The 17,295-nt window shown below is 37.1% G+C and overlaps 2 protein-coding genes across 4 annotated transcripts; one reads left to right on the top strand and one right to left on the bottom strand.

Moving 5' to 3' along the window:
- Positions 1 to 1,768: 1,768 nt before the first annotated feature.
- Positions 1,769 to 7,554, top strand: LOC137714097 (small GTPase LIP1). Of its 2 annotated transcripts, none has more exons than XM_068453388.2 (7): positions 1,769 to 2,397; positions 3,169 to 3,260; positions 3,354 to 3,495; positions 3,892 to 4,196; positions 6,520 to 6,573; positions 6,653 to 6,783; positions 7,134 to 7,554. In XM_068453388.2, exons 1-7 carry the CDS (start codon positions 2,301 to 2,303, stop codon positions 7,327 to 7,329), a joined length of 1,017 nt encoding a protein of 338 aa, XP_068309489.2. In that variant the 5' UTR covers positions 1,769 to 2,300; the 3' UTR covers positions 7,330 to 7,554. The 2 variants fall into 2 exon arrangements, with proteins under 2 accessions (XP_068309489.2, XP_088541771.1); XM_088685645.1 differs by having other exon boundaries at positions 1,771 to 2,397; positions 2,566 to 3,260.
- Positions 7,555 to 7,712: 158 nt separating this feature from the next.
- LOC137714106 (yacP-like NYN domain protein) lies at positions 7,713 to 15,612 on the bottom strand. 2 transcript variants are annotated; one of them, XM_068453398.2, is made up of 10 exons: positions 15,167 to 15,612; positions 14,958 to 15,032; positions 14,753 to 14,877; positions 14,479 to 14,639; positions 13,742 to 13,811; positions 12,628 to 12,682; positions 9,898 to 9,981; positions 9,180 to 9,218; positions 8,332 to 8,378; positions 7,713 to 8,104 (listed from the first exon to the last, which is right to left on the bottom strand). In XM_068453398.2, the coding sequence occupies exons 1-10, from the start codon at positions 15,302 to 15,304 to the stop codon at positions 7,999 to 8,001; spliced, it is 900 nt and encodes a 299-aa protein (XP_068309499.1). In that variant the 5' UTR covers positions 15,305 to 15,612; the 3' UTR covers positions 7,713 to 7,998. The 2 variants fall into 2 exon arrangements, with proteins under 2 accessions (XP_068309499.1, XP_088541772.1); XM_088685646.1 differs by lacking the exon at positions 9,180 to 9,218 and having other exon boundaries at positions 15,167 to 15,602.
- Between the last annotated feature and the right edge of the window lie 1,683 nt (positions 15,613 to 17,295).

Here is a 17,295-nt window from a genome sequence, read left to right as displayed (position 1 = left end):
CCCATTATCCTTCGGACACCGGAATCGGGGCGTGTCACCAAGCATGGCAGATTTAGCACAAATCTGGGTGTGGAAGACCGCTCAGCCACCAAAACGGCCAAGGAGTGCATTAACAACATGAAATCAAGCTATAAAGGGCGCTTTCAACCCACCACAACCACAAGGACCAAACTAAACCCACTGATCTATCCCAAAAAAAGAGCGAAGAGAGGAATTTGGGAATGACATTCCATAAAACATGGAAGGTTGCTCACTAATTCGTGGGTAGAAAGGTGAGGAAGGGTGACGCGCAGTTAAGGCTTGAAAAGTAAAGGCGAATGAAGAGTAAGGGAGAGGAAGGAGGGCTGCAGCCAACCCAAAGCCCTAACAAGGGATCGCGACTGGAGATAATTTGTTAAGGTTTTGGTTGTTGTGCTATTTTAGTGTTCACTTTCTTGGTGTAATTAATTTAGGTGACTTAATTAGTCCCGACACTCCATAGTTTGTCTTTTGGTTCATGTGTTCTTTTTTACTTTGGATTGATTTGTTTGTGTTCTGATGCGTTCCGCGGTTCTACTTGCGATTTGCTTTCTACATGACAGCTACTCCGATGGTCACTAGCGAAAAATGTACGACAATTGAGAGGAGGGGGCTGCTTTTTATTGATGGAGGTTAGTTGTTGATCCTGACTTAGGAAGAAACGGTGTCGGAGTTCAGGAAGCATTCAGCAACACAAAGCACCAAACTTGCTCCCGGCTTTCTCTAGAGTGACCACCTGCGCGTTAGTAAATGAAAACCCCCTCGACCGAATCAGAGGCTATAAATTTTTGAAAACTTTAACGAAAAACTCCTAATACCGTTCACTTTAACGAAAAATCATATTTACACTAAAAATCAATTATGGTACTATTCACTTTACTATTTATTTTGTCATTATCGTTAAAACTCAAAGCTTTCAAACGTTTTTAATTAGTTTTCTTTAAATTTTTACCATGACAATTTTCACCCCGGCTTGTAGTTTAGCATTTTTTTCCTCTTAGTTATTGTCTTCAGTTTGAATGTGCTTATTCCGCTATATCCAATTTGTCTTGGGCTGAATGTCTAACTTTGTAGAGTTTGTTCTTAAGTTGGGTCTAAACAAAATTTTCCCCTGTTCATACTTATTAGTCTCAATCACTCTTCTTTATTTATGATTATTGGGTTATATAAATCAACATAAATAACGACATAATTAAACATACGTTTGTAAGAGAAAAAAATAGTGTATGTTCTTTTTATAGGCCAACTAATTATTTTAGCCACTACTTAGAGCATCAACAATGGAAAGATGCAAATTTAAGTTATAAACACCGTATTTGAATCTTACTTTACATCTCTGAAAGTTGTAAATAAAATTTATTCTTTAATAGAAAAGATGCAAATTTGAAATCTTATTTATTTTACTCTAGTTCACTAGCAAAACCAGGTCCTAAGATTTAGATATACATCTTATTTACATTTTTTAGCAAAGATAAATAATTTACATTTAGTAATTGAAGAGCTTTGTATCTAAGAAAAAAAAAAGTATAAAATGCCCATTTGAAGGCAATTCATATTTTTAATAGAAATGCTTTTAGTACTACAATCTATAGCGATTCAGCCCAAGAAAAATTTTAAATTCAAAACTCATAAATGATGATTCGTAACCCCTTTTTTATTTTTTTTATTTGGTGCTAGCTCATAATCAGTTTATTCCCCATTCGATTAATGTTAATATATCTTTTGTATGAAAACAAATTCTAACCGAAGCTGAAGTTGAAAATACTAAATTGCACCTGAAATAAGATCTCACGAGATGGCGGTGTTTTGGTGCAAAATCTTCAAACGTACTATATTGGTACTAAATTGCCCCCACCTTGTTTTGATTAAATTGTTTTTTGAATCAATCCACAGAGAGAGACACGATACAAGCAAAAGCAAAGAAACGGATGATTACGTTCAATTACTAACGTCTCAGTCACCTCACGTTTTTCAGAAATTCAGATCCTGTTGTATCCATTCAGTGCTTGAACTCTACGCCAAATCCAGTTGCTACTTTGATTTCATAGAGACTTGGATCTGTGGGTGAAACTTGAAACTAGGTTTTGGCTTGGGGACATGTTCAGAGATGGGCTTGGTGGGTTGGTGGTGATGCAAGAAAGATGGAATTTAGATTTAAAGTAGAGATTTGGAGAAAATGTTGGATTTTGTGAGTGTTTGATTTTGATGGGACTTGAGATTTCATTCTGAGGTTAGGTGAGGTGACTATAATTGTTCGAAAGGGCTTCGAGTCGGAGGACAACATGTTCTGGAGGGACCGTCAGAGGGACAACAAAGACCAAAACGGTGGCGGCGGTCCGCCTTGTGGCCAGGTTCGAGTGCTCGTTGTTGGCGACTCTGGTATTTCTTTCTTTTTCTAACTTTTGATTTTCTTTTAATTTCTTTGTGCGTCGGTTTTCCCAATTCTGATTGATTACTTTCTTCTTGATCCTGCTCTATGTAATTTGATGAAGAATATGGATAGTGAGAATAAAGTTTCATTACAACTTTCGTACCAAATTGTTGTAGATATGAGTTTGGGGACAGGACAGTTCTGGCCACAGTGGTTGCTGCTCTCTGAACTAGTTCGATGAAAGAATAATTGGATTAACAAGTACAACTGTGCTAAGTTAGCCGAAGCAATTGAACTCGGAGGCTTAAGTGACCCCCGAGAGTCGCTCGACATGGAATTTTTGGAACTTGATTAATAGATATCTACACATTTCATTTGTGGATTGAGAAAGTTCCTATTACGTCTTTGGACCTTGAACCAGCATGGAATGTTTTGATGCTTACTCAATCATGGAGTGGTTCTGTATGCGTTAGTTTCAAGTAGTTTTATCAAGCTCAATTTTTTATGTGCTTTATTGTTAAATTTATATCATCTTAGCTTACTAGAAGAGTAATTGCTTAAATGTTTATGATAATGCATTGCTCAAATTAGTATCTGGTAGGCAGAATTGAAGCCCTATAAACCTGTAAGTTAACACCCACTAATGTGTGTAGAAAAACAATTTTATAATGCATCAAGGAGGATTTTCTTTATCCAAACTCTGCTTGGTTGTACATTACATCTCATAATATCAGTTATAAGTATCAAACTTTGTCTTTATATTGGTGGCATATTGGCAGGTGTTGGAAAAACTTCTCTTGTTCATCTGATTGTCAAGGGTTCTTCCATCACACGTCCTCCTCAGACAGTAGGGTGTACAGTAGGTGTAAGGGTGAGAATTTACCGTTAAGTTGATTCTGATGGGATATTGAGAACTATTGCTGAACTTGAAGTCTAAATAATTGTTTACCATTTTTCTGTCCAGCATACTACGTACGGAAACTTGGGTAGCTCGTCAAGCAGCATTAAAGGTGACTCCGAGAGAGATTTCTTTATTGAACTCTGGGATGTGTCTGGACATGATAGATACAAAGAATGCCGGTCTCTTTTTTATTCCCAAATTAATGGCAAGTTTGAGACCTCTCTCCCTCTGTAAACATTTTAGTCTCCTGGCAAATACTATGCATGTTAATATAAGTAAAAGAAAAGGCCGTGAAGTAAAAAAAGTCTAAGGGACAATTTAATTGAGTTTTTATCTTTAATTTAGAAACCATCAGCCTTTCTTGGGCTTGTAATTGCATAAATTTAACCATTTTGCATCTCTTGTTGCATCCATGTTCTATATGCATTGATGAAACAAGCATGAGAGGTGTTGACAAAGTTTTAGTGGTAAGTCATGGTGGTATACAGTTACGATCAATATGATCGTCCACAATTTATTTCCTATCAAAAGCAAAGGAACCAGCATGTTGCAGCCAGATTTAGATTTTTCAGCTCATGATACACTTGACATTCATATGCAGGTGTAATCTTTGTTCATGATCTCTCCCAGAGAAGGACAAAAACTGGCTTACAGAAGTGGGCAGCTGAGATTGCTGCAACTGGGACATTTTCAGCTCCTCTAGGATCTGGAGGTCCTGGTGGCCTTCCTGTCCCGTATATTGTTATAGGTAACAAAGCTGATATTGCTGCAAACGAGGGTACAAGGGGGAGCAGTGGAAATCTTGTTGACGTAGCTCGGCAGTGGGTTGAGAAACAAGGTTTGCTTCCATCCAGTGAGGAACTTCCATTGACTGAGAGTTTCCCTGGTGCTGGAGGCCTTATTGCGGTAAGCAGCAGGTTTTTTGTTCTTGTTTTCCTTCCTACCTTTTTTTTCCTTGTTTATTGATTGACGCTGTACACATTATAATAATGAAAATGAAATTAGTATATGGTAACTTAGCATTCAATGTATATGGTTGTGGTCATATGAGACATGTTTGTAGGCAACTGACCTTGTTTTGCTGTCTCATTAGGTACATGGCATTAGATTTTTAGTATGAGGTTTTGCTTTAATAATCCAAATGACGTAGAAAGTGAAAACTTTACATGTATTTCAAAAAGCTGTTGTATCCTAAGTAGACAGAACTTTAATTAAGTTCTTTGGTACAAAATTAAAATAAAAGAGAAGAGATTCCAACTCATTCCTGATTCTACACACATAAGCGGGAAATCACAAGAACTCCGATTCCTTTCACTATTAACGTTAAAATCTTGAAGTAGCCATTTAAATTTCTTTTTATAGCACCATGTGTATGCGAATCACTGAAAATCAATGTTTTAAAAAGCAAAGGCATAGGCGAGACGTTTCTTGGATAGCCCCACCTAGGTGAAAGCCTTGAGGTGTGAGGCGAAGCCTCATGGGACCTAAATTTTTTGATATATATATTGTATTATAATTATATGTATATAATATAATACTACTTAAAACAAATTAATCAACAATCAAACAAACAATCAAACCGTCCAGTAACAAAATTGTAAACAGAATACTAAAAAACTTACTTGAATTTTGAAACAAATTGTGGTAGTGTGGATAATTTTGAATCAAATTGAGGTATGAGATTGGGGTAAATTGAAATATGGGATTGGGGAGAATTTAGGGTTTGAGGAGTTGGCGAATTGAGGATTGGGGAATTGGGTGAATTATCAATGGGAAAATCGGGTATTAGGATGGAGAACAAGAGGGGGGACTTGCCGGGGGGTTTAAAAAAAAAGGTGACTTGCCCAAAATGACGTCATTTTGGGCCAAGTCACTTAAAAAAAAATAAAAGACTTGGCCAAAACGACGTTGGATTGGGCCAAGTCATTTAGAAAAAAAACTCTATTTTCTTCTTTGCAGTCGTCTTCTTCCTGAAGATGCCATCGCAGCACAACACAGAACCAGCCCAGCCTTCGACTTTGAGGGTCGCAGGAAATTTTGAAGCAAGGATCACTGCTGCAAATACATGTGAAAGACATTTAACCACTCTTAAATAGTAAACGTGATCATGTAACATAGGGATAATCTTAATATAACACATAGAATACATGTATGAATTGCATTTATCGCTACAAAAAAGTGTAAGGTACTTATGTCTGAAATCTTAAGGGCTGTGATATTCACACACCCCTTTTTACTTCCTACACACTCTTTTAATTTGTAGCTGTTGGATTGAGTGAATTAAAGAAGATCAAATGACATAAATTAACAAGGGGTGTGTGAGAAGTACAAGGGGTTGCTTGGATAGCACACCCCAAGTCTTATTGTGCTTGGGATGGCCTTATTTTTTTACTCTTTAAGGCTTCTGCCTGCTACTTAGTTTGTTTTTTTTTCTTTTATTCCTGTATATATATGGGGAAAATGTTATCTTTTAGGCTGGCTGCTTATGTTTATAGATTGCGAATATGGGTCATTGCTCAAGTTGATACTTTCCTGCATACGTGGTCCAAATTCACCATATAAGAGAGAACACCGTAGGTTCAGCCATGACATTTGGTAGATGTCTATGATCACTAAGAATTCATTTTCTGCACGTGTAAGAATTCATTTTTGGTTGGTAGTTGTTGTATCCATGACATTTGGTAGATGTTATTAGATCACCTTTTTTTTCTTTTTTTAATAAGAGAAGAGGAGATAACATATGGAAATGGGTAGGTACTTGTACTTGAATAGGTTTTTCCACAACTGTAACGCTTTGTTTAGATGCTTGGGTTGCAAGGTCAGAATAGGATTCTTATTCTTTTCTGTCCTATTTACATGTCATTTACTTGGGAATGAGGTTGCTTATGTTATTCTAAATTGGTTCCAAAATCCCGCAGAAAATGTTTTCATTTATAAACGCATCTATAAATTGGTCTTAAGTTTGGTGCTCTGGGGTTAGAGAGAAGGTCAATTCTTGGATGTAATAGGCCAAACTTATTATTTTGACTAGATTGTGGATCTGTTCTCATGAATCAACGAAGTCATTGTTTTCTGTCCACAAAAGAAAAGGTTTAATTCTTGATGGGGAATATGATTGTCACGTTGAGGAATCGTTGGTAATGTAGAATTACAAATGGTTGTTAATCCATTTATTACAGCTGTAGTTATTCTATATTCTAATATATGTTGGTCTATTAAACATCGACAGGCTGCCAAAGAAGCAAGATATGACAAGGAAGCTGTGATGAAATTTTTCCGTACGGTCTGTATTCGTGCCCTTGCTGTTAGCTTTTTCCTTTTGCCTTACGAAAGATATCCAACTTTTGTCTCGGTTGTTTCAGTTGATCAGAAGAAGATATTTTTCCGATGATTTACCTGCACAGAATCCATGGTCTAGTTCACCAGTACAAAGACCTGCACAGACTCTAGATGAAAATTGGAGTGATGAGGATCATTCCTACAGGAATGCCAGGTAGGTTCAGCCAGTTACATTGTTCTCCCCAACTTGCTTCATTTATCATCATCGTTAAATAATTTATGGCGGGTATGCTGGATCACAAGTGAGATAGTTTTCATGTTATAAAATGTAAACAGCAATTGATTGCGTTTTGGTGTTCAGATGCGTAAGTGTTGTGGGTCCTAATCTATAACTGTTTAGAATACTAATCTATAACAATGGGCATGCCAGTTATATGCCAACACAAGTCATGATGTTTTGAATACTAATCTGTAATGGTTTGTTCACCATCATCTCTCCTCACAATAGACTTTTTTTACTGTCTGGACGAGTGATGTTTCTTACCAAGTGTTCTCTGTTGGCAGCTTGCGTGCTGACCCTTACAAGTACAACATGCTCCCTCCTCTTCCAGCGCAACGCAATCTGACGCCACCTCCCACGCTTTATCCTCAGCAACCAGTTTTGGTTTCTGAAAACTACAGCCTTCCTAGGTTTTCCCATACTAGTTACTCAGAAATCAGCAGTGCAGCCAGATCAAAGCGCCCCGATATTAATGTGTAATTGTCATTGCCTCTGGTTAATGTGATTATTGTTTGCTTGAATGAACTCTTGTGCATGTGGCCAAAGTTCGTCCCATTTGTTTCAGTTGTAACTCCTCCATTGATTCTTTTACTCTATAGGTTTTCATTGGAAGCGGCTTTTGTTTATGGTTTAGTATATATTAATTGATTCATCGACCTGAGAAGTACAGGCAATTCTTTTCATCAAGTTCTCTTTCTTTGCAAATTCTTGTCAATTATTTGGTGTTGGAGACATTTTTGTCATCTTTTCTTTTCGAAATTCTCTTTAACTGGCTGGTAAGATACAATGAAACATATCACATATATTTTGCACACATCACTCACACGTCACCCAATTCTACAAATTAAAGCATAAAACATACCTTTTGTTTTCTTTAACTTGAACTTATTATTATTTCATTGATATGAGAGAACTCAATTTTTTGTTCGAGTCTTTATATTACATGGTACTAATTGAAAACATACGGAAGCCCTCCCCTTCCACTGGCACAACCTTACATAAATCTTCTACGGCCAGGTACACTCTTGATTTGTACCACAATTTGATGTATGACACCGGCACATCATCCTATAATTGTGGACAGCATAAGCATCACGTAACATCTTTCGTAGATACTTGAGAGCTTGAACTGAAACAAAACCTGATCAACTACTTCGATTCAGTTTCAGACAACTTCCTCCTAAGATCCTTCAGAGCGTCAACAACTTCCGAATCAAGATTGTGTTTTAATAACCTCCCTTGAAAAGATGTAGACCTGTTTTAAGGTAAATGAGAAATCATTTATCATTGGAATCAAACTGACATTTTCTCTTTGCTGACCAGCAAACAGTAGGACATTCCGTAAAAAATAAAATAAAATAAAATTAAAAAATTAAAAAAAAAAAAAAAGGAAAAAAGCCAAGAACATGACACTCAGGATCTTCCTCGAATCCTCAGAAAAGTTTCATTAACATGCCAAGTTTCATATGAAATACAACTAACCTATGTTCTTCAAGCATCCTTTCAAACTCCTTCTGTGATGCTTTAATCTATACAAAAGAAATGAATTTGCATCAACACAAACAGTGGTACATCAATAGGGAGATTCATACGTCATATTATAGGCACTCTAGCCCTACGCATTCTCTCATCCCGTTTAACATAGTTCTTACAACATTAAGATATAAAAATATTTTGTGTATCTCATTTATTTTTCAAGGAAAATTTGCACAAACACCACCTAGAGTATTAGGGGTGTGCGCAAATACTACCCAAACTAATTAGGGGTGTGCGCAAATACTACCCAAACTAAAAAATCTTGCCCGTTTACCAACCCAAATTCTAGTGTAGATGCACCACCTCTATCAATTTCTGCTAAAAATTCCATCAAAAACTCATCGTGTACTGGGCATTTGAGCACTGTTTCAAGTATGTTCTCCCCACTCTCAGAACCCTAGACAAATTGGAGTAAAAATTTTGTTATTCAAGCATACGGAAGACATGTCCCAATAGCTTTAGTCAACTGAATTCCTACCCTAAGTCATCTAAAGGGGTGTTTAAGTGGAAAAAAACCCTTAAAAAATGGCTCACATGTGTTGCAGTCTTGCAGATGATATATTTTGACTATACACATGAATTGTAGTTGAACAACCAAACACATAAAACAATGAGACAGTACAAATGCATAACATGATAATAGGGATTACAAATCTAAAGAAACTCATAAATCATTCCACTCTGACAATTACACACTAAGGCGTGTTCTGAATAAATCTAACAGTTACTAACATGTGGATATTAGGACAATAGTTTAGAAGACTATTGGACATCATTGGATTAAAAATAATCACCTCTGAAATCAATGCCTTGCAACTCCAAATGAAAGCCCCCTAAAAGATAATAAAAGATAAGGCTGTATAAATGATCACATAGATTCTTATTCACGACTAGTTCTTATGAGTGACAAAGAAACATAGGAGAAAGATCAGATAATACACTTCGAGGCATGAAATAATAATTCATTTCTTTTTTTTTTTAAGATAAAAATAAAAAGAATGAGGTTGCAAGAGTGCTGTACTTAATCATGGAACAATATTACTATTATAAGAAAGGGAGTTTTAACGAAAAGCCCATGGTACTGTTTACTTTAACGAAAAACCACATTTTTACACTAAAAAGTCAACATGGTACTATTCACTTTACCCTTTATTTTGTCCTTATCATTAAAACTCAAAGTTTTCAAGCCCTTCTCATTAGTTTTCCTTATAAGAAAACATGCAAATAATGGAATTATGAAGGGGTATACTTAAAAAAGATTAGTAAATCACAACTTAGACCCAGCCAGAAACTCAAGATTCTGACTGCAAATGGTATGCTGCACAAGCAGAAAAACTTGTGGCAGCTAGAACGGGACTTACAGGGAAATACAAATATATTATATGCTTATATTTTCTGCACTAAAATCCGACCTCCTTGATTACTATAATAGTTTAACAAGGATAAAAGTCCAAATTTACTAAACAGGTCAACAAACAAATCTCATTTATGCAGGGTTATGAGAACACATACTGCTCCATGTGCTGCATGCTGCTGAATATGATCAGAGGTCACAACCCAAACTTTAGGGCACCCATCCTCCCTTAAGGCTGCAACCTGTTGCGTACAGAAACATCACAAGTTACAGATCAGAAAAAGAGTAAAGAAAGGAAAAGAAACTACAGATAAACAAATTCTGGAGTGCAATTCAAAACGGTATTTTTAACCCATTCCAGGCCTAAAGCAGTGCACAAATGCAGTGGTGTACTAGAAGTGATATTCAGGAGATCAAATTATTTCAATATTTTGTACTGCATATATGATGTAACTCTTTGTTTACAGATTACCAAGTTATATTTAAGAAATATGAGACCCTTAGATTAGAAGAGAAATTGGGGTCACAACAACCGAGTATTTCCCTACTTCACCCATAAGGTCGTGTTCCTGTCACTGATGCTATACATGGTAATAACCCTTTTATATATAAGAAAAACCTTCTCCTTAAAACTGATGCCCTTATATTTCTCCATCAAGCCCTTCAACAAATATTATATTTTTGTGCTAGTCTTACTATAACAAAAATGTTCATGATGACCCTAGTCATGATAAAAATAATAGAGCCAACATAAAGAATCACAAAAATGCACAAAATTTTATGTGACTTGGGAAAATCCTGCCTACGTCCAAGAAGAGTATCTGACTTCACTGTAAGAGAGAGTGAAACAGCTATGAGTAATCTACTCAAGAGTTAATCCCTGACTCAAACTTTGTACCAAATTCCGCACTCTTCGTACACCTTTCTCAAATTCCTAAGAAGAACCCAGTCCCCCATTCGTGACTCTAGATTCTTAGTTGCGGATGACTAGAATGATTTCCAAAGCTCCTTTAATAGTCTCCCAAGTGAAGATCTAGACACTCTCCTCTTAATGCCATTGACTTGAGAATTATACTGCCAACTACATTAGAAAAAAACCTCTTGCTTTCCTAGATAAATACTTTGCATATGATAGTTGTCCTCCATTAAGGAGGGATTTAATCAAATATAGGGCATTCTGGTTATTCCTGGTTGTTGAGAAGAAACTTTAGAAAGGGGGAAGAAAATCATTATACTTCATATTCAAATGAAAGGAGCACAAAAATTTACATAAAATTGCACTTGTAACAACTCCAGAAATTAGACCTGAATTTCGTAATCAACTCCACAGACTGTTAACCAACCATCTAAGCTTGCAGCCAGCATCTATAACATACCCCATAACAGTTGGTTTAGGTCCCAGGAGCAGATTCTTGCATACCATTTTGAAAAAGAACTTTAGAAAGGGAGATGAAGAACATCGAGTTGCATACTGAAATGAAATGATTAAACACAATTTACATAAAACCCTAGGACATAAGTTCCTATGGTAACCAACTCTACAAACTAGACCTAATTTTAAGCTATTATAAGCCAATAATCAATCATTAAGCTAAATTTCTAATAACTGCTCATAGCGATGTTGAAAACAATCGTCGCAATATAAAATATTTCACACATTTTGTTTTCTTTAGCACTCTCATGTATTAATCAAACAAAAGAAAATGATGGAATCGTTGAGCAGTCTTTCTTTTCCATTCTACTTTTGTTTTTGCCACCAAGCTTTGTGTAATAGATGTGTTTAATATACTAAGGCCCGATTTCCCTAAACACCAAAACCTAGCCACATTTCCCTTAACAGTGACTTCTTGCTTCTAAAACAACAAAATTACTCTCGTTTGGGGAGCCAGAGACAGCACCCTTGACCTGGGTTCCTTTTTTTCTTTGTAATTAAAGCGTGAGGCGTGGGCGAGGCGTCCAAGGGATGGCCTGGCCTAGGCGTGAGGCGTGAGGCGTGAGGCATGAGGTGAAGCCTCACAGGACCTAAATTTTTTAATATATACACTAAGCATACACATATATTATATTTAAAAAACGAAGATTATTAGTCAATAATCACCCTGAGCACACACATATATATACATATATTATATTATATATATATATATATATAATAGAGGATAAAAAGCACAACGAGCACACATATAACAATGCATGCAGACAGCACACACATCCATTATATAAAAACATAAAAATCAGAAGAAAAAAAAAGGCTAACAGACGATAGTGCAAGGAAGAGGTATGAGGCAGTTAAAACCCTACCTAAAATTTGGGTTTGGGAGTTTAAAAAAATAAATAAAAATATAATATAACATAATATAAAAAAAGCAGCCAAACAGAAGCCTGGACGCCCTGAGGCGCGCCTCCGCCACCTAGGTGGCTCCAGCGACACCTTCCACCCACTCCCTCAAAACAGAGGCAGCAACCCTCACGCCCAGCCTCAAAGGGCGCCTAGGCGCACCATGAGGCGAGCCTTTTAAAACATTAATTTCTGACCTTTGACCCTTCACTTTAAATCTTTCACCGCAATCCTTACTGCCATAAAAAACTTTCAAAAAAATACCTAGCTAGTCAAGTAACTCTAATATATAGTTATATACCAAGCTGAAAGATCCTTATTAGCTTAGATATTCGAGCCTACAACATCTCTCTGTCCTGCATCACATATTTTACCTCTTAATAAAAGATGGGTGCCCTAGTTCAAATGAAAAATAAGCAAGCATAGGATTTTGTGTTACCCACAAAATAGGAACCGCAAACTCAAATCAGTTAAGCAAACAAACATTTTTCTTTTACTTTCAAAGTGAGAAAAATTCAAAAGTTGGTTTCAGCTTCAAGTTATTCCTCACCTCTTTCTCAATCCACGCATCAGCACAGGTTTCACCTGAGTATACTACATCAACACTGCAACATTATGAATTCTTAGGATCACAATTCCTTATATGAATTTATATAGTGCCAAGGGGACTTAAACAAATATATAAACTAACAGCTGAGTGTAACATTTCTGTTTAAGTTAAACAACGATGTTTCAAGAAGTTAAACTTCCCATTTAGTATGACCTTGACCAATTGTAGAACAATATAGTAACTAATACGCCTATTCTCCCACCAAATAATAAATATAAGAGGGAAACGTCTCTGGAGAATCAGAAAACAGAAAGCTATTTCACCTATCAGCAAAAGTTCACCAAAAAAAAAGGTTAGCTATTTCACCTATCAGCAGAAGTTCACCAAAAAAAAGGTTAATCTCTTAAGGTGTCTAGTGAGGCAGCATAAAAGAATGTTTGTGAATTTGGTTTGTGAATGTGTTCCTGAATCTCCTGTTATCTGATTCCAAATGTCCTTAGACAGGGCCCATAAAATGAAAACTGTTAAAGAGGCACAAGAGTTATTTGGAAAAAAAAATATTATTTTCGATCTTCGATATAATCTGACCTTGTTTGTAAGAACAATGCCACCAAAAATGATTTGTTGGATACAAAGAAAACAAAAAGGAAATTCTTCCCTTAAGAAAACCATTTCAAGTAGTGATTCTTTGAACTCGCATTGAAAACTCAGCTGCAAAACCATGTTAAAACTCTTAATTGTATTTATCCTAAATGTCACGCATCAGGTTTAGTCAAGATTTGAGATGTTCAAGATGTGACCGATGTCACTAGATTGCGTGCATTGCATATGCTTGACGCCAGAGCATTCAAGTCATTTGAGGTCTAGATGTTGAAGATTAAAGCCCGTCCACACCAGGCTTATCAACGAAATTTTAAAGTTATAACACAAGTATACTGAACGTGGGCAAAATGAGGAACATGCACACGAAAAGGGAAGTAAGATAAGGTGCAGTTTTACTCTGCCATCTTTACCCCAAAAAACCAAAAGACAAAATGACAGTTGAACCCAAAAGAAAAGCTTTTCATTAGGTAGTAAATCACAATATGTCAATATCCGAGTTCATAAACTGTACCCATTAAAATCTTCCTTGTGTGTGGGGAGTCCAGACATCATGGCATCGAATACAGCTACCACTTTCACCTCTGTACATGTTCCAGAAATAAATAGGTGAGTTATGGAAATTCAGATATACAAAAGACAAAGGACTTCAGGAAAGCCATTTCATTGAAATAATTTAACATGGCACACATAACATGAGCCCTGCAGAACGTTATCATACAATATTTCTTACAAATATGATACTACAGCAAAACTTGATATTACAGCTAAACCCTGAATATAGAACCTAAAGTACACAACCATACCTCTCAATGAAGCTAAGTTAGAAAAACCACAACTCAAAATCTAAACTCATATCACGGTTGCTAATACGTCCATCATTAAAAAAGAGAGAGATTTCCCTAAGCTCAGCTGAAACTGATGCCCAAAGAGATGCTAGTATCTAACTTGGTCCCAGATTTCATCTTCTCGGTCCTGAAAACTCTTCTACAAACCTCCACCCAGATGTTCCGAAAATCTGCCAGTACCGAGCAACCCAACAAAGCCTTAGCTTTTTTCTCACTCAATTACAAAACGTACTCACAAACACCATGTAGTGACCAAAGACAAAACAACACACAGCTCGGCCTTTGTGTTCTTGTTTCCACCCTTATTTCTTAAAGAAAACATTTGACAGCAGTCTATGAAAAATGGCTCAAGCTTCCTAAATCCAGAGAATGTTTATTGAATAGGTAGAAAGAAAGTGCAAACCTCTTAGCATGCTGAAAGTAACAAGTTCATCGATTAACTTTTGGCGAGCAACATCAAGTCTCCCATTTATAAAATGCTTCTTGAGCTTGGCCCAGTAACCGCAGACGTTATATCCATCAACAAGCAAGACGGGCACAGCAATGTCCCAACCCTGGTTAGTACTGTGAAAAGGAAAAACAAAATATAGGTGAGCTTTGGAAGAAGCTTAAAGGGGGAGAGGAGGGATGAATGAGAGAAGAAAGCAGAGAGTGGGTGGTCGTGGTAGTAGTAGTACTAATAGAGGGTGGTGGTTGGATCGCGGTAGAGGTCAGGGTCTTGGGGAAGCTGTTCCTTGGGGACCTTCTTTCGGCGGTATCTAGTAGAGTGCTTAGGTGTGCTAGACTTTCTGTTTTGGTAATCCTACAGTTCAAGTACAAGTAGTTTATTTACATTTACCAAATGAATGATGAATGAGAATGGAGAAGTAGTAGTAGGCAAACCTTCCATAACTTTAAAAGCTGTAAATTCTGCCTCACATTTGATGTAATCCTCGGAGGAGTTGGCGCCTCCGACCCCTATTAATCATTATTCAATATTCAATTTCAAACTAATAAATCAGTCTTATTATTCGCCAGGCCAGATTGATTACACAACATTTTTTGAAAATTTGACAAAGAAACAAGTAAACATGCAGAGAGAGAGAGAATACCAAAGGAGGAGGAGGCGATGATTGTTGAGACTTGTTCTTGCCCTTGGCCATTACAACAAACTGAAACTGGGCACAAGAACAGCCATAGCAACCTCGTGGCAACTGAAACACTAAGGACGACCATGGCGCCGATTTCATTTCATGGACTCTCAATCTCCCGGCTCCTCCTCCAAATTCCAGTCTCGTCTTCTTCTTCTTCACTACTCTCTCTCTCTCTCTCTCTCTCTCTCTCTCTCTTCCTTCCTTTACTGCCCAGACGCAGACAGACTCCCCACCTTCATCCGAACCTCCCACGACATCCAGCCCCCTTAGCCGCCACCAATCTTTATCCACTTGGCATCTTCCTTTTCTTTTCTTTTTCTCTTTTCTATTTTTGTTTTTCCCTTCCTCCGCCCATAATTTGTTGAATCTTTTTCACCGATTAGCTTGCTCGAAAGTTATCAGTTTGTTTCTGTTTTCACGGATAAACACTTTTTTAAACGACTAAAAGTGCATCGGTGAAAATGTTTGAATATTAAAAACATTTGAAATACTTTTTTTAAGATATAATTTTTGAAATTTAGTTCAAAAAATATTTTCTATTATAAACTTTGTATTCAAGTGTGATTATATAAATTATATATTAGATTTGATAATAATTATTCTTCCCTATTATAACTTGTATTTCTTGGAGGAGAAGGATTCTTCCCTCATTTATTACTATAAATAAAGGCTCTGCCTAGGGGAATAACACATCATCTACACAATTCTGCCTAGGGGAATAACACATCATCTACACAACCCTACAAACGCATCTCTCTCTATTCTCTCTCTGTGTCGCCGACCCTCTCTCTCCCTGTCAGATAAAATAAGCCACAACACGTTAACAGCACGCTCCTTCCGCTGCGTTTAGGAATCTGACGTGAAAATTATTCGTCTTCAATCAAGGAGTATTACGTTTCAATTATTTTTAATTGATTCAATTTTGATTTTATTGATTCAATTTAAATTTTTTGTATTAAACATGATTCAAGCTTTGGAGATGAAAAGCCGAAATTGAAGAAAAATTTTATGCATCAAACCAGTTCATCAATATCATCATGCAATCAGATTCTTCCAAAACAACGGTTTTTATCTCGATATTTTTACAACCCTGATAGCCTGAACATTCACCATAATGCATGACCCAACTTTACGTTTTTCGAATTTTAGATTCTACATGAATTGTATATGCATTATATTCATATTGAATATCTGCTCATGCATTAATTGTATAGTTTGATTATGCATGAATTCAATTGAATTGAATTGAACAAAAAAAATTGAAAATTAGGGTTTTAGAACCCACATTGTGCAGCAACCTCGAGCCACACCGCGGACCCCCGAGCTTAAGGCAGAGCCAGGAGCTCAAAGCCTTTAGAACCTAAACCCACGATGTCGTTTGGACGTCGTCCACTCGTCCAAAATTCTAACCCTTTCCACGACATCACAGGCATGGGCCGCAGCTATGCCCGGCCATCACGGTAACTATCTCCGATGATCTGCAGTCGTCACCGACCATGATTTTGGCCAAGATTCTTAAGAATCTCCATGAATTTCGAAAACCCAAATTCGAATTCGAGCGTTTTTGGTTTATAGACATCAAGATTTTTCTTTCTTCGTCACACCATCGAGGTTCCACGTCAAACTCATGACTCGCTCCGAGTTCTTTGACCAAAACATAGCTGCCTAAAATGGCAACGCCGGCCTTCTTCTCAAGTGACCATACCCAGCAAAGATGGGGTCTTCTTGGGCTAAAACCCGAGCCTAGTTGGGCTTTGGTTTCTTCATGGCCTGAAGAAAAAATAAATAAATAAATAAATTTCTTTCCTTTGGGCTCACCTGCAGCGGCCTATTGCTTTGGATCGGTCCGCATGACATTGCCCGTGGGGCTATGGTGTCTCAGTGCACTGTGAAACACACGATCATTGTCTCTATTGGGCTACTGGATCTTACCCAGTTTTGGGCCTGCTTCCTGACTCTTGGCCCGTGACATTCCAACCCATTTGTGGGCTTGGATCCCATTCTTTTTCACAATTTTTAAAAGTTGTGTGGCACTCCACTACAACGTGCCACACCGGATCACAACCACACATTGGTGCATCCATGCC

The sequence above is a fragment of the Pyrus communis genome, chromosome 15 (assembly GCF_041283825.1).
Source record: "Pyrus communis isolate YQ-2024b chromosome 15, ASM4128382v1, whole genome shotgun sequence".
In the NCBI taxonomy this organism is placed as follows: Eukaryota; Viridiplantae; Streptophyta; class Magnoliopsida; order Rosales; family Rosaceae; genus Pyrus; species Pyrus communis.
The sequence above is the reverse complement of the archived record's forward strand: the minus strand, read 5'-3'. Positions and strand labels throughout refer to the sequence as shown.